The following is a 25,368-nucleotide window of genomic DNA, read 5'->3' as shown; positions in this document are numbered from 1 at the left end:
AACACCAATTGTATTAAAAATAAAGTCTTAATTTATGATTTATTGTCTATTTTTTTCATTTCTCGTTCTCTTTCACTCACACAAGTTTATTTTCTCTCTTATATCTTAGTATTAAATTTTATTTTTTAACCATTAAATATTCATAAGATTTTAAACACGATTGTATACTTAATTAATTTAAATAAAACATGTGTTTTGAAATAACCATGATTAAAAATAATGAGCGGGTACAGTTATTATAATTATTATTTTTAATTGATTTGTTTTAGTTGTATACAAAGAATTTGTGCTGTTTTTTTAATTCTTGTACACCATGTGGTAATGAAACATTCCCTTCGCTAGTACTCACCATCCTGAATTTTGCATTTTCGCTTTTTATTCGGATCTCCCCAACCACTTAGTAAAGGGATTAAGAATATAGTTTTTAAGATTATAAGGACTAGTCAGTTATTCTTATGAAACTATAGGGACTAAGCTATAATTAACTCAGGCTAACTTTAGCAAGTAGCGAGAGCCATGGCGCAGAGAGTAAATGGAAGTAGGTGATGGCATAATCAATCAGCTTCTTGACTTTAAGAGACACCTCATGGGGTCCACACCACTAACCCACCCAAAAAAACTGATCACACACACAACAGTTTCTCCACGACGTCGTATTCCACACTCCCATTAATTCGTTCATTGAACCCCGAGCCCCACGCCACATTCGAAACCAATCAAACACAGCTCCCCTCGAGATCCTAGTCACATAATCAACGGCTCGGATTAAAGATACACGATCACCCTTGAGTTCAAGGTTCCACCAAATCATAACTCCGCTACGAAAATTAACGCATCACTTTTGATTAGTGTCCGCATTATAAAATAAATCAGAAATAAATTTAGTAGGAGAAATTAAGATACAAACATAAAACAATTTTTTTATGAGATGATTTTCAGTTGTGATTAGTTAATATGTATTAGATATAAAAATAAAAAAATAACATAAATCCATTTTAATAACAGATTTGAATAGAAAAACTTATTGTTTTTATTGTCTTGTTTTTAAACGGTAATTAAAGATAATAACTAAATACTACTGATGAACATGTAAAAATAAAAATATGTTTAATTATAAAAAAAAATTGTTTTTGAAAATAATTTTAGAATAAATCTTTATGTAAAATAAAGAAATATATCCTTTTTATTTTTTTTTATTTTAAAAAGAATGATAAATGGGAAAGAAAAGAGGTGATGCGTTGCTTTATTTTTTATTTTTTTGAAATAAATTAGTATTGTAAGCAAAAAAGCGGAGTGGAGGGTCGCTTTACTCAATGCAGACCGACCACCAAAAATAAAAACTAGAAAACAAATTTTTTTGGTGGATACAAATTCCGAATCTCTCAAGTCTTTGTTACTTCATTCACTTCATTCCTCCTTCACCTCACATTTTCAAATTATGGGGATTTGTTTTTTTCTGCTGTTTGCAATGTAAGTAACGTTCTCTCTGTTTCTTGGCTTTTAATTTCGTTTATAGTGTTGGTATGGGTGTTTGATTACTGAGAAAATGGAGGAAAGAAATGTTACTTTTTTTATGCTAATAATGGATGTTTTAAGCTTTCCCTTTTTGTCTTTCAAATGGGTCACTTCCCTTTTTTTCAGGCTTGTGTTTTCTATAATTGGTGTTGCCTACTGGTTTGTTTTTGAAAATATGGTGGGTTTTGCGTTTTTATTTAAAAAGCTGCAACAAGGCTTACCTGCGAGTTGTGGACTTTAGTTTATATAATCTTTTCGATGATTTATGGTGATGATTTTTACTGATATAGGATATGATTTGTTGAAAAACCATGTTATGGATCTGATAAATTGAAGGAAAGTCGATCTTTTTTTTTGTTCCTTTTGTTCTATGAGGATGCTTGAGGGCTGATCTTTGTTGGGTTTTTTTTTTAGATGATAGAAGGTGAGTAATGCTGCTTTCAAGATGGTTACGGGGTGTAAATTGTTGTGTGGAAACTAGTAGAGGACGGGGACGGAATGTTTTCCGAGAGATTAACGGGAGAGGCATCTCTTCGCCGGGAATTGGAGGCTTTGAGTGTGTCTCAACGGCTAGTTAGAAGTGTTAGCCAGAAGTTGAGGAAGAGGAATCATAGAGGTGAAGGAGAGGAAGAGGATGATTCAAGGGGAGTTTCGCTGAAATGTCTTACTTTGTATGGTATGGGTGGGGGTTGCAAAGTTGGTGCTGACACAGGTGAGGAATTTGGGGATCCGAGCGGTAGGAGGAGGTCATCAAGTGCTAGTGAAGAAGGAAAGGGATATAGACCGATATGTGGTAATGAGGAGACAGGGTTCGATTGTTTCTCATATGGGATGAGGGAGAAGTTTTGGAAGAAAAACAGTAGAAAGGATTTAGAGCTTGAAGATTTAATTCAAAATAGCAGGTTGCATATGTTTCTTCCAGATGACGTACTGGAATTATGCTTGGTGAGACTCCCATTGACCAGTCTGATGAATGCCCGCCTTGTATGCAAGAAGTGGAGATACTTGACTACCACCCCTCGGTTCCTGCAGATGAGACGGGAAGGTCCATATCTGAATCCGTGGTTGTTTTTGTTTGGCGCTGTTAAAGATGGATATTGTTCTGGGGATATATATGCATTGGATGTATATCAGGACCAGTGGCATAGGATTGATTCTGACATTCTAAAAGGAAGGTTCATGTTTTCTGTTGCCAGTTTTCAAGATGATATTTATGTTGTTGGTGGTTGTTCTAGCTTGACTCACTTTGGGAGAGTGGATAGGAGCTCATTCAGGACACACAAAGGGGTGTGGGCTTTTAGCCCTTTAACTAAATCTTGGCGTAAAATTGCTTCCATGAGGTATGCTAGATCAATGCCTGTTTTAGGAATTTCTGAGGTTCGTTCAGACTTTTCAGTGGTTCACAGTCATCAACATCGACAAGAAAGACGTTTTCCTAGGTCACGTATTGCTGGGGTATCAGATGTTTATGAGGACCCTCACAGGTTTTCACTAAGAAGACAATATAGAAATGCTTTTGATGAATATGAGCCTTCATCATTGCCCAATAGAAAGTCACACAAGTTCACCAGACAAAAAAGTGGCCAATCAAATATGAAGGACTGCAAGAGGTTTGTATTGATTGCTGTAGGGGGTCTTGGATCCTGGGACGAGCCACTAGATTCTGGAGAAATTTATGATCCCATAGCAAATAAATGGACAGAAATCCAGAGGTTGCCTATGGATTTTGGGGTTGTTTGTTCTGGAGTTATTTGCAATGGGATGTTTTATGTTTACTCTGAGACAGACAAGCTCATGGGATATGACATTGAAAGGGGCTTCTGGATGGCAATCCAATCCTCTCCATTCCCTCCTCGTGTTCAAGAGTATTACCCTAAACTTGTATCTTGTAATGGCCAGCTATTTATGCTTTCAGTCTCCTGGTGTGAAGGGGATGGTCAAATCGGCCAGAGAAACAAGGCTGTTAGAAAATTGTGGGAGCTAGATCTCATGTATCTTAACTGGACTGAAGTTTCAGTACATCCCGATGCTCCAATGGATTGGAATGCTGCATTTGTTGCAGATAAAAACCTAATATTTGGGGTTGAAATGTTCAAAATATTTGGTCAAGTGTTGGACTTCTTGACCGTATGTGATGTGTCTGACACGGGGACAAACTGGAGTCACATTGCTAGGAATCACATGACTCATGAATTTGACGCTTCCTCGTGCATGACTAAATCATTGGCTGTCTTGTATCTTTGAGGTCCTTGTTGAATGTTGATTTGTGCAGAGAATTTTAAACATTTATTTAGCCACACCAGGTTTTGAGCACAGATTGTGACCCCCGAATTTCATATTTAATTCTTTGGACAATCAATTTGCCTGCTGGTGCTTTCATCTGTGCATTTTCTTCACCACTGTTTATACGATTCATCCTGTATTCCTGAGCTTGTTTATGTTCATTAATAATGAATTTGTTTTCTTGTTCATCCAGTTTCCAATTAGGTGGAGTTTATTCTGATGATATCATTTTGACCTTTCATTTTGCTTCTTTGCTGATGCTGATTTCATGCTTGAACAATGAATATTTATGGCGGCAAACTGGCAGTTGTAGGGAAAGCCTTGTGCTAGCAGGGTGGACAATTGATTTGGTGAAACAGACTCTGTTTTTCTATGTTAAAATAGGACTGTAAGAGAAGTTCTAGTACGGAAGTTGTCATCCACAGGCCACTGGTATTACATTACTACATGAAACGCATGATGACATTCGTAGCCACAATTTTAAAGATTCAAGACTTTCGATCCAGCCTCGAGACCAAAGTCTGCGTATCTATACGAGTTGAGTTCGTTGCATCAGTACTTCGTCTATGCTTGAATTTTTCCATAAAAAATAAGGTTAAGATACTTTGCATAAACTCAACAGTTCTGCTCCTGCACAAGCCCCCTCCCTCTGAGGATATTGTTAAAAAATTGTAAGACGGTTGCTTACCTAAGCTGCCTTTCAATTCTCAAAGGTTAAGTATTTCACGAACAGAGAACAATATTTATTGGGAAGCCATTACTTTCAGGACTACAAGACCCGACCTAGGGTCGATGTTAACCCGATTCCCGGAAACAGTATTGTTTCAGGTTTTTTTCATCCACTTGAGAAACATTGAGTGCTGGTTGATCTGCGAAATATAAAACGTTAAAGAACCATGATGTTGGAAGCCTGAAATGAAAAATAACCAATATCCCACTCTTGGTGCTAGTACAATACATGCAACCGTATTAAAAAATGGAAGAAAAGATGGGGGAAAAAATAAGAAAGAAAAGAAGTGAAAATTTTCGAAATCCTCTACAAACGAGAAATCGGTTTACATCAATAACTACCAGCAGCTTAACGCTACCATAACCATAAATGGCTCTGGACAAAGGGTGGATTACATACAGCTCCTGGATCAGAAAGCGGTCTGACCTGTATTTGGATAGATGCCAGAGAAGTTGGGTATCTTATCGACATGTTTCAGGGCACGCTCAGCAATCTGCCGTGTCCGATAGTCAGCATGCTGGAAGGCATCAACAAGTGCAGTACTCACGTTTGGATCTCCAGAAACGTCATATGCTATGTCATCAGTTCGTAAAAGTCTCTCAGCAGCCCAAACTGCCCTCCTTCTCAGATTCTCTGTCCGTTTCTCCAGCAAAACATCAAGTATAGGTCTAACTCCCTCTGCCTCACACAGCACCGCCACCCCTTGTTCAATGTCAACCCCATCATCCAACAAAGTAGAGATTGCTGCAAGTGCTGCCTCAACCACTTTCTCATTTGTGTGATCTAAAAGAGCTACCAGCTTCTCAACAGCCTGTCCTTCCAGAAGACAGAATGTTTCTTTTAGGGAACATGTTCCTCCGTGGAGCCGGCACGATCCACTTATGACAGGCTGTTTGCTAAAACACGAAAAGATTGAGGCACATAAATTAGGAGGCGGCAACTCAGGCAATCTTGTTAAATTTTTGGACTCTTGAGCCAAGTTCTCTAATGCCATGGCAGAGACCATCTGTACATTGTCGAGTCCGTTGGACTGAAGCAGTTGGATGAAAAGAGCTGCGAGATTGTGCTCACGGGCGAGCTTAATGGCATCTGGTTCATCAGCCAACACAAATGTGACCCTTGATAGAACCCGTACTAGTCCTTCAAAAAATGGTGTCATAAAGCGGGCACTCCTAATCTCACCCTGTTGGATCTTTACCACTCTGGAGATGATTAGTGGAAAGGAGCTTTCATCTAGCATCTGCCGAGTGAGGCCCAGATCCCTCTCTGGGAGCTCAGCTAAAAGGCCAATAGCAGCTGCCTGCTCTTCTGTGATTCCTATGTTTTCTGCTACAACTTTGAAAAGGCTTCCTAGCTGGCCCACCACGCCACAGAGAGCATCAGCTAATTCCTGGCCCATATGTGGAGAGACTTTCTGGAGAAGTTTTATGGAAGCTACACGCAAATCCCTCTGGGGAGCCTCAATAAACTGAACCAAACTGTTGATAGCTCCTGAGCTTTTAATGGCAGCAACAACATTTAAAACAGTAGATGAAGAACTAGTCAGCCCAACAAGAACCTGCAAAAGTTTGCACTCAATAGCTGGACCAGTGTTGCTAATTAGATGGAGGAGGTTATGCACCATGTCTTCTGAAACAAGAGAGTGATGGTCAGGTCCAACAGGAATCAGATCAAAGTCATCGCCTGAGTTTACAACATTGGCGAGAATTGTTGCCGCGACCTCTTTGAGACGCATGGGAAGCTGATTGGTGCCGACTGTGAAGAGGTCTTTGACAAGAGGAGGAAGAATTCCGGCCTCAATCAAAACCTTGGCACTTGCCTCGTGAAAAGAAATTTGATTCAAAGCTTTTAAGGCAGCTTCTCTTGACTGCATATCACCACTTCTCATAATATTGATTAAAGATGAACCAACAGTTCTTGCAACAAGGACTTTCACGTCATTGTTCATGACCAGCTCACCCAGGTATGAAGCCATAGACAGTTTAGTTTCTGGTGGGCCTGCAGCATTTCCATTCTGGTTACATTAATCAATGCAATATGGCATTTGTATATGATCAGATGAATGCATCTGGGTCTAACCATCGACGATACCACAATTTAGAGTACAAACGCCTGACACCAACTTTTTTAAATACCAAGTTGAATTTTGCAATTTCTATGGCTTTTACTACCTCCAGATTACAATTTTTAAAAAAGATCGTACAGGTGCATAAGCTAAGGACCCCCCTAATACTTGCATGAAATTCAAAAATCATTGAAACATTGAGCTCCGAGGACGTACCTTCAAGAATTTGATTCAGAAGAGGTCGCAGTCTGCCATTTTCAGCCATCTGCCGTACATTGTTTTCACATTTCTCCAGATTTCCCAGTGTTTTATCAGCTTTCTCAACAGTTGAAAGATTTTCTGATTTGCTGCTTATCATTCCAACAAGTATGAGAATTGCTCCATTGACTGAACCAATCTTCTCGCACAAGGCTTCGGATTTTGAGAGCTCAAGCAACAATGAGACAGCTTCCTCCCTTTCTATGGATTGCTCATGAGACAAAAACTTAACTATTGTCCGCACGTTGTCACCCTCAGCCAGTATTGCCTGCAAAACAAGGAAGATTCGGTTATCAGGAGACAGACAATGCATAACTCTGGTGATGTCATGGAAGCTATACCGCAACACATAACTCTGGTGATGTCATCGAAGCTATACAGAAATAACAAGCAAACCTGGCACGACCTTATTATCAGCATCATCCTCGACCACAATCTGAAGCGTTTCCAAAGCTTTGCACCGGACTCTACGACTGGTACTCTTCAACATTTCAACAACCATAGGTATTAAATCAGCATTGCGCACAGCATGCTTATTTGACCGGCTCTTATGACACATGTATTGTATATACTTCAAAGAATGCAAAACATCACTCTCTGGAGTGCCCGGGTTTAGAGATCTCCTTGCCGTATCAAGTTGAACAGCTTCATTCCTAGCAGTCCACTCTTCAATGGTGTTCCGCAAAGCCATGCTGGGGTTTAGTTCTGTGCTTCTCAATTCTTTTTGTGTCAAAGGGCAAACCAACTTCCTTCCACTCTCCCTGCATTCCTTGAACCACTTCTCTATCGCTTCGCGTTCAAAAGTGTGACCATTTTCTAAGGTGACAGGATCACTCATAACTTGCTTTGTTAAAGGGCAAACAAATGCATCGTAAATAGGCTCTACATGGAGTCTCTCAAACTGATAACTTTCATCCGATTGACTACCATGATCATAACTTCCATCCCAGCTTTCAGCCATCTGATCTAAATAAACCTGTAGCAACAAAGCAGTGTCCCGTCAGCAATCACCAAACTTAGTTTTGCCCATAGCCATAGCATTCCATCAACAAAGCAGTAGTAAAAGCACATCGAGAAGATTAAATTGGCCCAATTCCAAGAAAAAAGGCATCAAGCACAATAAAGAAAGAAAGCAAGCAAGCATTCCAAGTAACCTTTTCCTTCCAATCTACTGATAACAGTTGAACAAGCAAAGCGTTGAAGAGCTGCCTACACAAAGCAAAAACTAACCTTTCCCTTCCAATTTAGTGATAAATGAATGGAAAGTTACCAATTCTAATTCTCCAAATTTCCTCAATTATCTATCCTAGCAGCGAACACTTGCAGCAAAAAGAAGAAAGACAAGGGGAAACAAAGAATACATCAAGAAGTACAGTAGCTGAGATGGGCAAAAAAAGGGTCTACTGGAATCACCAAAACTCTTAATTGATAATCCAAACAAGTTAATTGAATTCACAAAATTCATACAGCCATACCTATCCGCCGTTAATTATCAAAAGGTCTCCAATTTAACAGCTATTCCAAAAACCCTTTCCCCTCCTTTTTGTTTGCAATTCAACAAGTAGCTCGAGAAGAATTGGACAATCCATAAGGGCAGGTTGCTTCAACTTCTATTATTTTTCTTCTTTTATCTTATTCGAAATGGGAAAATAATATTGGTACCAAACAGAGAGGAAGGAGAGGGAGAGGGAGAGGGAGAGGGAGTAAAAAAAATAATATTTTTTTCTTTCTTTATTTATTATTTTGAAATTGAATAGTATGGTAGTAGAAGAAAGGAGAAGGCAACAAGGAGAACCAAACAAAAAACGAGTGAAAACGATCATGAGGCATAAAAGTAGAGAAGGTTGACCAAAACGAAAGAGTCTTTATTTTTATTTATTTTTTAACTTTTAGTTGACGAAAGGGAGAGAGGTTTTGAGTTTTAATTATGAAGATTAACCTTAACAAGAAGGGTGGAAGTGGATCCCATGTGACTAGTGTCCGAAAACAGGCTGGATTTCTAGGTTTCTTGCCTGTTTATTGTTTGTTGAACCCATATGATTAGAGGAGGGAACCTAAGCAACCACCTTAACTACAGCTTGTGTAAATTAAGCAATAAGAGGGAATTTTGAAAACTCGTTGGTTTTTTTTTTTTTTTCCTGCGCTTGGACCCAGTAGAGATAGAACTTTCTTGCACTCTAGCAACCACCAGTAGCAGCAGCGGTCTGCTTTTTCCATCCCAACCGGTCAGCAAACTTTTTTTGTGGATTGCAATCATGATGCAAAAAAGATAACGGGTGAGCACTGTCTTTGATCCTGTTCTTCCCCTTTCCATGGACTTGTAAACAAGAAACATGCTTCGTTGGTGTACACAAAATCCATAAAGCTTGTGAGCAGTTTCACCTCATTCTTGAAACTCTTGTTAAAACCATGCTCCTCTGCCTCTCGATGATGAAGTTTCTTCAAGGCAACTACTTGTGCACTTGGAAGTTGTGCCTTGTAGACACTCCCATAACCAGTGGATCCGATACAATATTTGAGGTCAAGGTCCTCCGTCGCTGCAATGATGTCTTCGTATGGAAAATAAGTCTTCATTTCTAAAGATGTTGGCTCCACTTGGGTGGTCTTAACCTTACATCGAGGCAGAGAATAACATCCGAGAAAAAAGAGAGTGAAATGGTGATGATGGTAAGAAATATTTTGAGGAATGAGTATTTCTCTTGGATTTTGAAGGTAAGCAGTATGAGAAAACAGGGTGTAAATTGACAGAGTAAATAGATCAAATGATATAGATGGGAAGGCATCTTTCCACTTAAATTACTCTGTAGCTCAAACCCAGGAAGTTTAAATTATTACAATCTTCCAAAGATGATAGGATGGACCCATTGATGTAGTTGCGAGAAAGGTCCAGAGCTGTCAACTTGCTTAAAATGGCCAGTATAGTAGGAATCGAGCCACTGATAATGTTTAAACCAAGAACAAATCTGCCAAATGACAAAGTGCCAAGTGAATGTGTTTTGGACCAATGAAGATGCTTTGGGACAAGTTCAAAGACCAGATTCTTAAGATTGCAAAGTTCTGGAGGGATGGAAGTGAAGAAATGATTGAAAGAAAAATCAAGATCAACTAATTGGCTGAGGTTTCCAAGTGAAGACTAGCTCACATGTTAGATTATTCGAGGACAAGTTGAGGTACCTGAGTTTTGGAAGGAAAGAAATTTGAGGTGAGATGCTCCAAATGAGCTCATGGTTGGCCAGGCCAAGACGGACAAGGTTTAAGAATTAAGAAAAGTTCATCTTCCCAAACTTATTTCCCATCTTGAGGAACTCTGAATTTGGAGAAATGTCAATGATGCTTCCAGCCTGATTGCAAGCTATACCAAGCCACCTGCAACAACGTGAAGTGAGATCGCTGTAGTGACTCCACCATCCACTCTCAAGCAAAGACAAGCCTTCTGATGCTAGTAAGGGTTAGCCAAGTGCAGCCACAAGACACCAGTAGCAGAAACAACAACACAGGACATGAAAAATGCGATGCTTCCAATTGGAACAAGTTTTGGATAGATGAACGCAACGTTTGTGTTTAATGCCTTCAATAATAATGCAAAATTCATGAATGATGTGCATGGCTATTCTCATAGGCTATTCCCAAGTCAAGTTCGTCTGGTTTTTCTAGTGTATTTTTCTTACTGTCTTTCCAAACCAAAGGTGATGCATGGACCCATGCGTACACTGCAGGACTTTGAATTCTATCGTGTCCAATACCCAAGGCTTAAGCTTCAGATTGGCTAGCTCTTTTCTTCCACAAAGAAAAAAAGTTTCACCAATAGTGGAATTACTTGTAATCGAGTCAAGATTGTCAGTGCAGGGAGACTTGAAAAACTTGTTGTAATCGAGTCAAGATTGTCAGTGTAGGGAGACTTGAAAAACTTGGCCTTGAGCTTGCACCCACACATGGGTTACTGACCTTAGAAAAATATACAACACGTCCATGGTAGCGTATTTCTAATACAAGAAATAAAATTGTTTGCGTTTGTGTATCGGCATCTTCTATCATCATTTGAATTGTAGGAGAGGCATCTCTAGAAGAAAGCTTTTGAGTGGTTTTCTCTGGGACGATGGATCGAGAATTCCACATGTGCTTTGATAGATGACGAGTTATATTGGTAGGAAGATGGAGACTCACTCCTGTGTCTCCATCTACATGCTGCTACCGGGTTTCCACACAGACTCTTATCAGCAACCACGAAGGGAGTTAACAGATCTCTTCCGCAAAAATAATTTCAAAGATGACTTGTACTGCATTAGAGAAACAGAAACTAGTCAGTGGAAATATTTGATAATGAGAAAGAATAGCAATTCAATGATGCTTATGGAGTAAGAGGTGAGCATCAATAAAAGCGGAAACACTTTGAGCAAGTCTACTCAGGATGTTCTTAACTAAATAAAAGGGTTAAGTAGCAGGACTTTGTCTTTTTATTGCAGAACCAATCATCAGATTAGCTTAATTAATCTTTGCTAAAACTGTTTAAATGATCTGCCACCAAGCCCCAAAGAATATGGATAGTGATTCAACTGTTCCGAGATCCCACTGGCAATATCATCCTGGCAACTTATCAGTGTCTCAGTTTACCATAATGTTCGACTTAATATTTCATCTATATACTAATTCCTTTTGGTGGATATAGATGGAATTATAAACAATTAGCTTTGAAAAAAAAAAAGCAACTAAAATTAATCGTATAATATATCATATGTAGAGAGACAGAGGACTATATTACATCAGCCTAGAAAAACTCGAGCATACACTTCATTATATGCTACCTACCTTCCTCTTTGGGGATATTAGGCTGATCAATCAAGAGTTGTTGCAGCGCACCAAGATCACTGGAACTGCAATATAGCCAAGCCAGTATGTTTATAACCCTTGGATTGTAAAGTCATTAGCAGACATACGAAGATATCTGCATGCATGAATGCAAAAACACGTAAAATAAACAGAAGGACAGGAAAATACATTATAAATATATAGTATATTATAACCTAGGATCAATAGGAAGATGGGGAATAGGGCCGATGTTAAGGAAAAACATATCAGCTATTTCTTCTCTTCTGTATTTGTTCTACAAAAGCTCAAAAGTGACTAAGATCTAGTGCTAAGTACATTTTTCCACTCAGATTTCATATCTAAACCTTAAGATATCCACAAATGTAATTCACAACAGAAGTTTCCTAAGAATTTAAGAGAAATCATTTTAAGAAATGAATCTCGATGTACCTGAGTAATACAATTCACAACAGAAGTTCCCTAAGAATTCAAGAGAAATAAAGTTGTTCTCATTTTAAAGAATGGAACTCGGCGTACCTGGGTTTCAAGGTGAGCGCTGAAAGTGCTGAAACAACTGATGATTTAAGCAGGTATCTGCCAGAAAATCAGATGAGCTATTCTGATTTCAACAATACAACTACTCCAAACACGATAATGCAACACATTGTTGGATGCTACTAATTAGATGATCGGCATATCAAGATAAATCATGCGTCCCAATTGCTATAACTGATCTACCATTGATGCTTACAACAATCTTGGATCGTGTAATTTCATATTCACCCTTTTTATATTGCAGTAACATTCATTTAAAAGAGTTCTGTCATATAAAAGGCCACTTGAACACAAAAATCTTTGACTCGAGCAAGCACTCAGACAAGAAAGAATAGCCAAAGCCATGTACAGATTTTAGACAAAAGAATGAAATTTTGTCAAGTACTCAGATTGAAGCATATCAAAGGCCACTTGAACACACAAAATTATTTGACCCGACCAAGCACTCATACAAGAAAGAATAGCCAATGCCAAACCTATGTAAAGATTTTAGACAAAAGAACATCACATACTCAGCCTGATGCATTTCATGAAGAATCATAAGCCCATCTAGACAGTCAGCGAGACATGGTTTAATCCCAATTCGTTGCCGCAATTGTTTCACATTCAACTGATTAGAACCTCCACCCCCTTTAACTAACTGTCTACCATCCCTATACATCTTCTCAATTGTCAAAACCACACCGCGAAACTCTTCCCTGCAAAATATGTGTGTGTATATAAATTCGACCCAAGAAATGAAATTTATAAAAAAGTTAAGAAATTTAACAAGAAAAAGAAAAATACAAAGTCTTATTCATGGAAAGCAAAATGGTCTGCAAAGACTCGAGCTGCTTTCTCACCACTGCATCTACAATTCCATCCACACTCTTCAAATTACCATAATTATTACAATCTCCAATCACCTAATCATCATAATTAAAAACAGATAATTTCAAAATTGTAATCTAATTTTAACAATAATTAACAAACTAATTATCATAACAACAACAACAATTACCTTTAACCTCTCAATAATAGCAGAAGCGTTACTAAATTGAGAGATTAATCGAGATTGAAGCTGTTCCCATTCCTCCATTAATCCTCTCACTTTTCTAAATCTTTGCTGATATTTCTTCACCAATCCCTCCATGGCTAAAAGCTTCAAACTTTAAACCCCACATCCACCACGACGACGAGAGCGGCTTTTTAAACCACTTGAATAACTTACAAAACGTCGCCGTCTGGTCTCACATTTTTTAATATCACAAAACACCCCCTAAACTTCTAAACATTGCAATAACTCCCACAAACTTTAGATTGCATTTTATCTTCGATCCGATCCAGAATCCAATCAGAAACAATTATAGCAGCTCAGAAACCGAGGAAGAAGGTCCAGCTCACTCTGATGGAAGAACAAGAAGAAGCAACGGGCTTTGAAATCGAAGTACGAAAAGTCGTAGGAGATGAAGATGTTCTACGATTCATGGATTCGACGGATAGCTATTTGACTCTGCTAGATTCCTTATCTTCTACCCTTCGCCAGGTAAACTGTATTATTAATATTTTTTATTTTTTTTTGTAATATATTAATAATTAATCTAGATTCTAGTTTAATTTTGATAAAATGGAGACTAAATTTCGATGATCATGGCTATATTTCTAATTAGGTGTGCAATTTCTGTAAAAAAATTAGAAATTGAGATGAATTTGTGGTGGTTTTAGGGATGGCTGGATTTAGCGATTGCTCGGCAGTCGATGGGGGCTTCACGAATAAATGGGGCTTTATTGGACCATAAATTACACTCCGCTGCCACTTCAGTTCAAGTAGATCAAGAAGATGGTATGATATAATGGCTATATATATATATATATATATATATATATATATATATATATATATATATTCATTAATTAAATCATATTTATTTTTATTTTTCATGAGATTATTTGGTGGTGTAGTTGATTCTATGGAGGCTCAACCGCGCTTTATCTTGCGTAAATGGGCATCGGTGGCTGATGGAAAACAGTGTTACGAGGAGCAGAAATTGGGAGAGGATAAGTTGCCAGGGAAATCTGGCAGTTTACAGCTCCGACATCGCGGCGATTCCCAGCTTTCTGGTATTATGTTGTTTCCCTGTACATGGAAGTGGTTGTAGTTGTGTTTTGTAAGCGATGTAAATGTGTGTAAAATGGAAGTGTTTCTTAACCAGTTATCGGGGATAATTATCTGTTGCTTTTTGGAGCTGTTTGTAATTTTTTAATGATATCTCCTTGGTGGGCTCTCTATTGTTCTTCCGATTTGTGTGTGCAGAAGAAAAAACCTCCGAGAGTGGAGCTCAACTTGACGTTGATGACCAAGTGGGTGTCTTATAGTTTTGTTGGTTTTGGATTGAATTTGGTGGTATAATTCGATATCTACTGCTTATTGAAATGTAAATGAGCTCAAAGGAGTTGTTTTGTGTTTTCGATTTTTTTTCTTGTAGGTTCAAAAGGAGCGAGCCAAATTACTGTCTATGTTTGGGACTCTGATTTCCCCAAAGCTTCGAGCTGCCCAGTTGTCGTTTGAGACAGGTGCATGACTAAACACAAATTGGCTATGGCAATAGTGAAAACTAAGTGTCTGACCAATTCTGAAAGTTCAATTGTTGTGCAGCGCTGGAGACACTTGTAAAAATAGCAAACATGCGATCCGCAATGCTATCCTCTTATGATAGAGTCCGCAAAGAACTAGATCACCAAAAGGATGGCATGGTGTCTGTTCCTTAAGGTATCTGTAATTATGACTTTGAAATTATTGATTGCTCTTGCTCATTGCCCCATACCCTTGGATATCTGGCCACATGTTAGTATTAGAGAAATGCCCATGACACTTGTGGTGTCCAACCCTAGCAACTATGCGCATGCATGATTTGCTCCTGTCCACTGGATCAGGATAGGGGAGTTGGACACCAACTAGCATCCGTAGCACTCTTCTGAATTAACTCCATGCCCCAGAAAGAAACAAATGCCAGAGGCAGATACTTGGTGGCATATTTGTTTTTGCCTCACTGAATGCCCCCCCCCCCCAAAAGAGTTCGTGGAAAGGGGAAGCAAAGCATTCTCTTGCTATCCCAACCTTTAGCTTCTAGATGCTGCCCTCTCTTGCTTGATGTTGATTTAGCCTGCGGCGAGGATCCCGTATCCAGCATCCTAACCTAAAAAAAGCACATCAAAACCTCTTCCTTGTATAGGTTAGAGCTATAAAGCTTACCTAATTATTAGAGAAAGGTGAAGGGGCTTTTTCAACTGGTGTGCAGGTTTGGAAAACCATTTTGCCTTAGCTTACTAGTAGAGAGGCTGCTTTATCTGCTTGAAGTCCTGCAATCCAGAAATGATGACAACTGTGAAGCAATATCAAGCAGGAGTTATATATTTATCATTTAGTGAACTCTTTGTACCATGAAGCTGCCACTCTTTTTTCTTATGTGCTGGCATTAAACCCAATTTTTTATTAACATTCATCTCAGCAGATTTGGTGATCAGACTCGTAGCTTGTGTTTCTGCAGGTCGTCTATGATGTTGAAAGATGTGCAACTAGGGATTCTTTGGGTTGCCAATAGATGTGTGATTAAAGGATGCAATTGCCCAGGTAATGACCACTAAGGATCATAGATGTGGGTCTTTCAAGAAGAAAGCACCAAAGAGAGGAGCTGGAGAATCCTATTGGAGCTTCCTTCCAATTTGATGCAGAATTGAATTCTTTGCTCTTCATCCTTTGTGGCTTCTTTTACACCCATATTTTACTATTTTGTAGTTGAGCTCAATAATCTCACAATTTTGTTTCTTTGTTTCTTTTTAATTTTTTAATGGATTTATAGTCTGAGAAATCTGGCCACTTCATGTGAGAATTTCTGCCCAGAAATCACTTGTATCATATCTAATGCACCTTTATCTCTCTCGTCGTTCCCTCTACTCTGTGCGCACGCAAGAAGATACATGATGCCCAGTAGTCCTTTTAGCACGTTTCACGGCCCATGTTCTTAAATCGACTGATCTAGTGAAAAGCATAAAAAACCAATGCTTTTGCCCCGAGATGGTGTCAATGAGAAAATAATCGTGGTAAATTCAAGCCTCGATGATTGATTGAATGTGCTGTCGGCAGGCAAAGATTTGGCCGCCTCCAAATTAAACTCTTTTGGAACATAGCTGTTCGAGCATGGTGCCGCGATGATCAGAAAGAAAAGGGACAGTCATGGACTGCAAATTTTGTACTGATTACATGCATTTCCAATATTTATTGCCACCAGGCCTTTATGTAACTTTTTCCAAGGAAAAGAAAATTAAAAGTGCAGAGAATCTTTCTTTTCCTCAGAAATTAGCCGGAATCAAGTTGAACATAGAAGAAACTGAAATAGCAAAGATATCAGGCGAGTTGTTCCTTGAACAAAAATTCACTTTAAAACATAGAAACATTTATTTCATGTTTTTATTTCTCCGACCAAACACGGCAACTCGGATGGCAAAAAATATCCAAGGAAGCACGTAGTCATTTCGACCCTACGACCCTAGGGAAGGCCACAAGCCTCCAAACTGTTGTTTATGGTCTTACTTGCACTGTTAAGCAATTCATAGCACCAAAAATTAAATAAGAAAATAAAAGAAAAGGGAAAGCCAAATAAATCATACAGCCGTACTATAAATGTCACGTTGAAGCAACTTCAAGTAAAACGCAATATGAAACATTTGACTTGATGAAAAAGAGGAAAGAACATGAAATTTCGCCACCATTGTTTTCTCATACTGCCCAGTTTTTAATGGTCTCAAGAATTTGTCACTCAAAAGAACAAGAGCGTTATATTTCGATCTGGATGCCCCCAGAAACGGTAGCATGTCTTTTTTATACCTCAGCACAAAAATGAAGCAAGGCCATAATGAATAACTTTACAACAACACAGCTTTTTAACACAATCTATACAGCACAAACAAAAAATTGACAACGGTCAAAAAACCCTAAACAAAATAAAGAAATTTTACAAGGGAGAGAGAGAGAGAGACCAATACCGCTAGAAAGAACTCCAATTGTCAGAACTTTTTTTGGGAGTTTGATTGTCTGATGAAACCTTAAAGGTGCCACTGAAGCCAAATGGATCTGAGTCATCGAATGAAGAGAATGCACGACTATGGCCAAAATCTTTCGAGCTGTTTATGGGGTAGAACCTTGTAAGCTTTTCTTGTGGTGAAAATCCACCTTCAGTCATGCTGAAGGAAAGGAATCAAATCTCAAGTAATTGTCAAAATGATCCCCTGCTTCACTGTACCTTGGAGAGTTGCTAAATCTTGACATTGGGGAGCCTGCAACAGATTCTTCAAAAAATATACTATTTTTCTGAATAGTATTTGCAGGGGATGTGGATCCCGTTCTTATAGGCTTTAGACCAAAATCATCAGATCCAAAGAAACCTCCCTCATTCTCCGACGATGCCTGCTATATGACACAGTGCATGTGAATTAATATTTGCGAGCTACCAAACTGACAACCTAGTGGTTTGATACAATATAAAACCAATAAGCTGCGATACTAATAGGAGGCTAGGGAAAAAAATACAATCACAGATAACAAATAGCAATATGAGCTTACTGAAATGGGAAATCAAGGATGAAATATGTTCATAATTTAAGGGTAAGGTTAGAGATACCAAAACTTAAAAAAAAAACTCACAGTTTGGCTTTCTTCTAACCAACTTATTAAGCTTCCCTAATTTAATGGTTTCAGCACAAACTCTCTAATAGCACATGGCATATATCACAAAGCTCAACTGACTACATCGACAATAAATAAGCATCTAGATATCTCATATCTCATTGGATGCTAAAACCTGTGGATTGGCCAATAGGTTCACTTCCACCAGAGACCTATGTCTGAAAACATGGAAACCTAAGGATAGTGGCATGGGCTAAGGTATGCACCCTACGTGCAAACATGATGGTAATTACAAGAGCATGCCTTAAATCGTAAGAGCATTACAACAATCATAGTTGTGTGGGTTAAATCAATATCAGGTACAAGTTGGATAAAGTGATCTATAAAGAAGTAATAACTGCATAGAATGTTCTTCAGTAAGCTACAGATTTGGATATCCAACATGTATCCATGATCAATTGCAGAAGAATAAAGAGTGATTCAGGAATTTTGGACTCACCTTGTTGCCTGTAGGGTTAAATCCCCAGACTGAGTCCACATCATCATTTGTGTCAAAAGCACCCCAAATTGATTCATCGAAACTTCTATTGCCGGAAATATAAAAAGTTCATTATCATTATGAAGTAGGCCAACAATCAGCATTAAAGTAAGAGCATATAGGTCAAAAACATAGAAACAAATCGATGGCTGTACCTATGTGTATCTATATCTGCTTCAGTACTCTTGGCAAAAACATCAGAAAAGTCTTGAGATGGACTTTCTGACGCAGACCTTCCAGCTGGACTGCCTTGAGGGCTTCTTGCCATTTCATCTTCACTGTGGTTATAAGCAGCTTCACTCTCAAGTACATGTTTGCCGGTGAAAATCCCTGACCTCCCATCACCATTTGATAATGAATCAGGGGTTAAACTATCATCTACAGATGCTCTCTCCTTTTGACCAGGAGCACTTTTCACATCAACAGTGAGCTCGTTGGAAAACCCTGAAAGTGGAAATGATATGTTGCACAAATAAATTCCTACTAAATGTGTTCAATATTCATGAGAAAAATCCACTCAGTTCACGCAATTTATTTGAGATGTAAAAGGAGAAATGAAGCATAAGCTGTGATAAATAGTTCCACATTAGGGAGGTAAAGCATACCTTCATCTTCAAACTTGTCCCAATCTTCATCCCAAGTAGCAGCATCCTCTTGAATTCCTGGTTGCCAGCCTTGAGAATAGCAAAAATAAATAAATAAACAATGAAAGGAACCATAACAGGAACTAATTCATTCAGAAGTTGATGAAAAACCAAATACAACAAAAATATTCCACACATTGAACAATAAACAACTTGAAAAAATCCTACAATGTGCCACATAAAAATAAGTGCATCATTGATCTTGTTAATCGAAAATTTTCTCCAAGAATTGGATCCAAACAGGGTATTCTTAAGGAATAGAATTCAACATGCATCAGTTATTACATTATTTAAGAAAGAGCTAGCCTGCTTTTGCTTTTCAAAAACACATCAAGCAGCAAACTCTTTTCTTTGAGCTGGGAAGGGAAGGGCTTAATGAAATGTAAAGCACAGCATGACTGCTATTTTAAGAACTCAGAAGCAAAAAGCAGGCACTATGACACGAAATAAAGAGGAGTAACGGTACCGAAAGGAAGCTCAATCACTGCAGTTGACTTAACAGTGAGTTCATGTTTCTTGCAGCGTTGAGTTAAAGCCTTTAATAGCTCATCAAGGTCTGATTGTATACGATCAGCACGAACCTATAAATAGCACCAAAGGATGAGTGTTGGATAAAATCTCCAATGACACACCACAGTAAGATTGTTACAATTTACCTGAAGAATACCATCTGCACTGCCACCTTGTTCCATGTTAGTTATTCCTTGATGCAACTCCAGCTTTCTCTCCTAAATGTTACACAGGAGAAAATTTATCATGAAGTCATGAGCTGTCCACTTTGGCCAGGTAATGGGGCAGAAAGTGCATGAAATCCACTTGTTTAAAATTAGCTTTGGTGAAATCAGTTCAGTAACTCGTGCATACAAGTGTATGTGCTGTTTGTAGAACTACATGTTTCTACACATATAATGAGAGAAGGGAGAGGGCTTGTCTACGAAGTATTGACATTCCAAAAGGCTTACAGAGAGGGAATAATACCCGGCTCATCACTACTTTAAAAAAGTACAGTTCTTACCTGAATGTCACGAAATGTTGCCTCTTCAATTGTTAATTTAGATGCCACTTCTGCAACTTGCTTGTACTTCTCTTCGTATTTCTTACCCAGCAACTCTGCCTGTTATGTAATTTGTCAATATAGAACACCATAGAAGTCACGTTGTTATGAACGATAGAGACCAGATTCTTTATATTTCAAAGAATACCTCTCGTGTATCAGCCAAAGCCCTTTCTGTGATTTCATTTAGCCTATTATCACATCTGCTTTTATATAGAACCTGGCATACACAACAAGAAAGAAAGAAAAAAAAATGAGAAGGGTAATTTACGAACAAATCCATTAGGATGCTATATTTTTCAGAAAGGATGACAGACTGATTGAATCCTAATTGTTTCTTTATCAACAGACATACTGCACAGTGGACATATTAAAATCGTTGATGATCAAGGGGAAGAAAATAACATGAACTGAAATATCCTAATGAATAACATTCATAGAAGACACAATTTTTCGGTCAAGAGCATCTGTTTGAACTACTTCTGTAATTACTCTACATTCTCCAATGATAAATAATGATCTTAAATGGTCGTTGAAGCAAACAAGCAGCACCAGATTCTTGTTGATATTCGACCTAGATCTTGTTGTCTCATTATCACTGAACTCCTTTCCACCCAACACACTACTGTGTCACCAAACACCACATATAAAGTCAATGAGCATCGGGCCAGGTCTGAAACACCCTTTTTTTAAGACTTGGGATTTTCATCACATATTTGATTTCATGCATCAAATATTGGCAAAAGTTGGGTATCAATGAAAAGAAAACCAAAAACAAATAGGAAGGGGGGGGGGGGGGGGTTGAGAACAGCAGCTACTCACAAGATCCTGCATTTTAGAACGGTAAAACTCAATCTTCTCCTTGAAGTCCAAAATCAGCTTCTCTGCTTCATCAATCTGCACCAAATATTAACATATTCATTGAACTTTCATAATGAATCTCAAAAATATATGTGTCTCCTCAGGTGCAAAGAAAAATATGACGAGCAAAATAACATCGGAAAAAGAGATGACAACTAAACAGATGGAATTAGATGAAAAACTATGACCAAACAATTAGCAAATTGGATTAAAAGCAATGGAAAATTTATTTTTCTGGACCAAATCAAAGTGGTATTCTTTTAGGTCTTGACATCCAAATGTTACAGTTCAGACTAAGATAGAAATTCCTTCTGCTGTGGTTAGGGAAGTTAAAAGGGTTCGAGCAAAATCCAAAAGAAAAAAAGTATCCAATTCAAACAATATTTTGGTGTGTGAATCAAAAGAGCAGAGCATGATGCCTTTTTCTCTGAGGCTGTTCCATCTTGAGTCATTGAGTTTGCTGAATTCTGCTCTCCACCTTCATGTTGGTTCAAAAAGGAATCCTCCAAGACTGGCACTCCTGACATCTGCTGATTGTTGGCCATTGCAGCATCAGGCTGGGGGGCATTTACTGGAACTGGTGGCCTCATACCAAGGATAGGAGCCATAGGTCGGGCACCCATCCCCAGCTGCTGTGCAAAACCTAATCGTAAGAAGAATGGGAACATCAAGAAAATCTCATCCACAAGAAAGGAAAGAATGAGAAATAAAAGACCTTTTTGAAGAAATTGTAACCCATACCAGGACTGGGACCCCACGCAGCATTTCCATAAGCAACTTTGGGTTGACCTGTCATTGACAACAAGGTCTCATCATACAAAACATTATTTGGAAGAGCTGCTGGAAGAGGACGGCCTTCCCTGTACCTCTCCATCAAATAAAGGGCAAAGCAGAATTCCCTCAAAGAAAGCATGCTATCACTATCTTGATCAGATAAATCCCAGACCTGCTTTAAAATCTCTGCAAGAGGAAGATAAAGACTTAATAAGCATAAACAATCAGAAAAGAAAAGGAGATCTGCACAAGGTTCTTATGCAGCAATACACATATAACACTAAAGATTCATCTCAATCATATCCAAAATCAATTGTACAGCCTGGAGAAACTATCATCCCAAATCAATGTCAGACAAGGTTCTCAGGCAATAGCTTACAAAGCATTACACTGCACCAATGAAACTATACAGTCTAAAAACCTAAATCAAATTAAAAAGTCTAGAAAAAACATATCCTAAAATAATGTCCCATTAGCAATTTGACTCCCCCCATTGGAAGGATCCTAAACAATATGGTTAATTTGCAATGAACACTTTATAATGCTTAATCCACAGAGAGTCCATTGCCATGTGGAAAATGAAAATCCATTACCTCTTGGTAACCTCCAGCTCAGAAAAAGATTCCGTGCCTGCTCACCAGTGATTCTTCCATCTCTGTCAGTATCTACTTCCATAAAAACTTTAGTATAATTTTGAATGTCTGCTGGTTTCATCTTTGGCCATGAAAGCTGTGAGTTATCAGAAGAATTTCCAGCTCCAGCTGAAATGCCAGGTGACACAATTGAGGCAGAACTTGAAGCTGAAACATGTGGGCCGGAGCTCAGTAATGATTGGGTCCGCTGAGGCTGGCCGCCTAGAGGTTGCATTGCAAAAGCACTCTGAAGCGAATCAAGTGAGCTGGACTTAACTGGGCCCTGGGCCCAGGTGCCGCTAGAAACTGGGACACTGGAAGATGAGGATGGTGTGCTAACAGCTTTCAACAGTGAATCAAGTGAGCCCGACTTAACCGGAGGTTGTGCACCACCAGTAGCAGACAGCAGAGAGGGTTCCTGTTTTGTTGCAGCAGCGGTTGCAGAAAATACATCACTACCAAAAAACAAATTAGAGGCAAACCCATTTCCAGAAACAACCGGGACTTTAGAATCATTAGCAGTGGGCTGGGAGGAAACCGTGCTTAGAGGTCGTGGCTGAGTAGTGGTCAATGTAGATGGCCGGACACCTCCAGGGCCAGGTGGAGCTCCACTAGTCCTTCCACCAAGCCAATCATTTGAGATGTTCGGGTTTGATACACTGGGAGTGGAGCCAACAGTACCACCAGACATGAATTGAGGTGGACGAGAAGCAGTTCCAGTAGGCATTACTGATGATGGACCCCCAAGATTACTGGAAAGCATACCCTGAGGTGGACGGGAAGCAGTTCCAGCAGGGACACCCTGAAGTGGTCTCATTGTCTGACTTTGCTGTGGAAAGTATTGTGGGTTCATACTAGCATTTGGAACTCCTGGTCCTCTAAATCCAGGACTTTGCAACGCTGTCGGAGCAAAAGCACCCATCTGTGGGGCAGATGAAGCAACCATTTGAGGCACAGCCGTTTGAACTCCTGGTCCTCTAAAGCCAAAACCTTGAGACGCTGTTGGGGCAACAGCACTCATCTGTGGGCCAGAAGAAGCAACCATTTGAGGCACAGCCGTTTGAACTCCTGGTCCTCTAAAGCCAAAACCTTGAGATGCTGTTGGGGTACCAGCACCCATCTGCAGGGCAGTTGAAGCCGCAGCCATTTGAGGCCCCGCTGTGGCATGAAGATTAATTTGCGGTGGTGGGATTTTAGCTGCAGCTAGCCCATATAATGCCGCCTTGACAATATCCGGTGTCAAATCTCGCTTACTCTGTGCAACAGTTACAAGTCTAAGAGCATTAAAAAATTCCGGCCGGCCAAGGAAGCCACTGCGACTCTGATCAGCATGCATCCATATCTGCACCCACATCAAAAAAAGAAAAAAAAAACAATAATCTCCAATTAAATATAACAAATTCTCACATATAATATTCCAAAAAAAAAGCTTTGACCCAATTTAATCAAATTTTTATAAAGAAATAAACTTTTTCACTATCAGGCATCTAATTAACAAATAACCTAAACATAATTTCGATTCAACAGAACATAAGGCATTCACTAATAACAATTCAAATTCTGAAGTTTAAACAAAAATCAACAGAATATAGAGGGAGAGAGGGAGGGAGAGATGACCTGAGCAAGGACTTGTTTGGGCAAATTGGATCCTTGAAAGAAAGAAAAACCTTCAGCTCCACTAATTCTTCCATCTCCATCTAAATCAGCTCTCTTGAAGTAAGCTTCGAATACATCCATGTTTGGCAGCGCCATTTCTATTTCCTCCTCCGATTTAGTAGATCACATGAATTGAATTGAAGAAGAAAGGAGGTAAAGTAAAAAAAAAAAAAAATTATAAATCCTGGTGGTTGTATCGGGGAGAGCAATTGGGAGTTTATTGGAGTTTGGAATTGAATTGGGGAATTTAGTTAATTAAAAGGAAGAGGAGAGCTTTTTTTGCAAACTTTATGTTCCCAAATCGACAAGAAAAGAAAGCAAGCAAAAGGATGAGTTTGGTGTTGGAAGAAAAACAAAGAGAAATTGCTTGGTTTTATGAATTCGCCCCGCTTTTCTTCTTAAAATCCAAAAATGTACCGTATTCAGGAATTGGTGTTTTCAATTTAGCCCAATTTGTGGCCGGTTTTCTGGTCAGGTGATTTCCGGGTTTTTGCTCTAATAATCAATGTAAACGTCTAAAATCCATAATTGTCAGACACAATTTGGTGTCTAATCTAGAAAATGATTTGGATTATAGAGTCAATGAAGTTATTTTAATTTTTTTAATTTATTAATTTTAACCCAACTGATTTTGAATTAAATTTGATTAAATAAACTAGATCGTGAGTCACTTAAATTTAACAGAATTAATATAAAAAATAATTTAAATTAAAACATTTAAATCAAGTTTAGTATGACAGTTTTTTCAAACCCTATTTGATATTTAATAACAATGCTAAAATCCTATTTTTGTAAAAAACTTTTAATCTTTGATAAGGAAAAGAAAAGGTTTTTTGTCTCCCTACAAAACTACTTCCTGAATTAGTTATTGTATTGTAAAATAATTTAATTCGTTTGTCTTTTGTAGATATTGTATTGGAGAAAAAATTAAATATTTAATTATCTCTTTTTTTATTAACCAAGGATGAGCGAGTTTTACTTTTATTTGTAATTTTTTTTTAATTTTCATTTAAAGAAATCAAAGACCGAAAAATAACCCAATATATTTGAGTTTAACTACATATTGAGCCTAAATATATAAGAATCTGGTAAACTGATAGATCTAATATACTTGGGCTCAGTTAAGAGCTGAGTCTATATATTTTTTATTTGACAAGTCGGGAACAGCTCTAGATCTGACCTTGGTGACCATACCAGCCCCATCTTGAGAGTTAAATGCTATCAGAATAAGAAGAATGAGTTATAAAGACTCATTAGATTCTCGAAAGAAAGGGTTTTAAATCTATATTTTTATGGTATATTTATTTTCAAAGGTTTTTTAAAAAAATTTATTGC

General features: G+C 38.4%; 5 protein-coding genes across 10 annotated transcripts; 2 read left to right on the top strand and 3 right to left on the bottom strand.

Annotated features, from left to right (window-relative positions):
• The first annotated feature begins 1,277 nt into the window (after positions 1–1,277).
• Positions 1,278–3,986, top strand: LOC7485649 (F-box/kelch-repeat protein At5g42360). Its single transcript, XM_002307765.4, has 2 exons — positions 1,278–1,470; positions 1,930–3,986. Exon 2 carries the CDS (start codon positions 2,014–2,016, stop codon positions 3,757–3,759), a length of 1,746 nt encoding a protein of 581 aa, XP_002307801.1. The 5' UTR covers positions 1,278–1,470; positions 1,930–2,013; the 3' UTR covers positions 3,760–3,986.
• Positions 3,987–4,700: 714 nt separating this feature from the next.
• Positions 4,701–8,863, bottom strand: LOC7485648 (U-box domain-containing protein 44). The gene is made up of 4 exons (XM_002306950.4): positions 8,327–8,863; positions 7,258–7,827; positions 6,810–7,119; positions 4,701–6,526 (listed from the first exon to the last, which is right to left on the bottom strand). Exons 2-4 carry the CDS (start codon positions 7,810–7,812, stop codon positions 4,938–4,940), a joined length of 2,454 nt encoding a protein of 817 aa, XP_002306986.1. The 5' UTR covers positions 7,813–7,827; positions 8,327–8,863; the 3' UTR covers positions 4,701–4,937.
• Positions 8,864–10,750: 1,887 nt separating this feature from the next.
• LOC18099705 (uncharacterized protein At5g43822) lies at positions 10,751–13,355 on the bottom strand. Of its 4 annotated transcripts, XM_024602162.2 has the most exons (6): positions 13,213–13,355; positions 12,999–13,117; positions 12,725–12,910; positions 12,195–12,251; positions 11,658–11,722; positions 10,751–11,128 (listed from the first exon to the last, which is right to left on the bottom strand). In XM_024602162.2, the coding sequence occupies exons 1-6, from the start codon at positions 13,342–13,344 to the stop codon at positions 11,085–11,087; spliced, it is 603 nt and encodes a 200-aa protein (XP_024457930.1). In that variant the 5' UTR covers positions 13,345–13,355; the 3' UTR covers positions 10,751–11,084. The 4 variants fall into 4 exon arrangements, with proteins under 4 accessions (XP_024457930.1, XP_024457934.1, XP_024457933.1 ...); XM_024602166.2 differs by lacking the exon at positions 10,751–11,128 and having other exon boundaries at positions 11,658–11,793; positions 12,195–12,271; XM_024602165.2 differs by lacking the exon at positions 10,751–11,128 and having other exon boundaries at positions 12,195–12,271.
• Positions 13,356–13,591: 236 nt separating this feature from the next.
• On the top strand, positions 13,592–16,128 carry LOC7494706 (uncharacterized). 3 transcript variants are annotated; one of them, XM_052452773.1, is made up of 7 exons: positions 13,592–13,737; positions 13,917–14,034; positions 14,154–14,312; positions 14,506–14,552; positions 14,678–14,765; positions 14,848–14,961; positions 15,740–16,128. In XM_052452773.1, the coding sequence occupies exons 1-6, from the start codon at positions 13,600–13,602 to the stop codon at positions 14,958–14,960; spliced, it is 663 nt and encodes a 220-aa protein (XP_052308733.1). In that variant the 5' UTR covers positions 13,592–13,599; the 3' UTR covers position 14,961; positions 15,740–16,128. The 3 variants fall into 3 exon arrangements, with proteins under 3 accessions (XP_052308733.1, XP_052308734.1, XP_052308735.1); XM_052452774.1 differs by having other exon boundaries at positions 15,725–16,128; XM_052452775.1 differs by having other exon boundaries at positions 15,491–16,128.
• Positions 16,129–16,939: 811 nt separating this feature from the next.
• On the bottom strand, positions 16,940–24,374 carry LOC18099704 (uncharacterized). The gene is given in 14 exon segments (XM_024602160.2): positions 16,940–17,443; positions 17,446–17,658; positions 18,374–18,458; positions 18,568–18,856; positions 19,018–19,086; positions 19,523–19,637; positions 19,713–19,784; positions 20,072–20,170; positions 20,259–20,330; positions 20,933–21,007; positions 21,391–21,614; positions 21,713–21,931; positions 22,339–23,719; positions 23,995–24,374. Coding segments are annotated over 14 exon segments (3,255 nt in total). The 5' UTR covers positions 24,130–24,374; the 3' UTR covers positions 16,940–17,236.
• Between the last annotated feature and the right edge of the window lie 994 nt (positions 24,375–25,368).

Source organism: Populus trichocarpa, chromosome 5 (assembly GCF_000002775.5).
Source record: "Populus trichocarpa isolate Nisqually-1 chromosome 5, P.trichocarpa_v4.1, whole genome shotgun sequence".
In the NCBI taxonomy this organism is placed as follows: Eukaryota; Viridiplantae; Streptophyta; class Magnoliopsida; order Malpighiales; family Salicaceae; genus Populus; species Populus trichocarpa.
The sequence above is the reverse complement of the archived record's forward strand: the minus strand, read 5'-3'. Positions and strand labels throughout refer to the sequence as shown.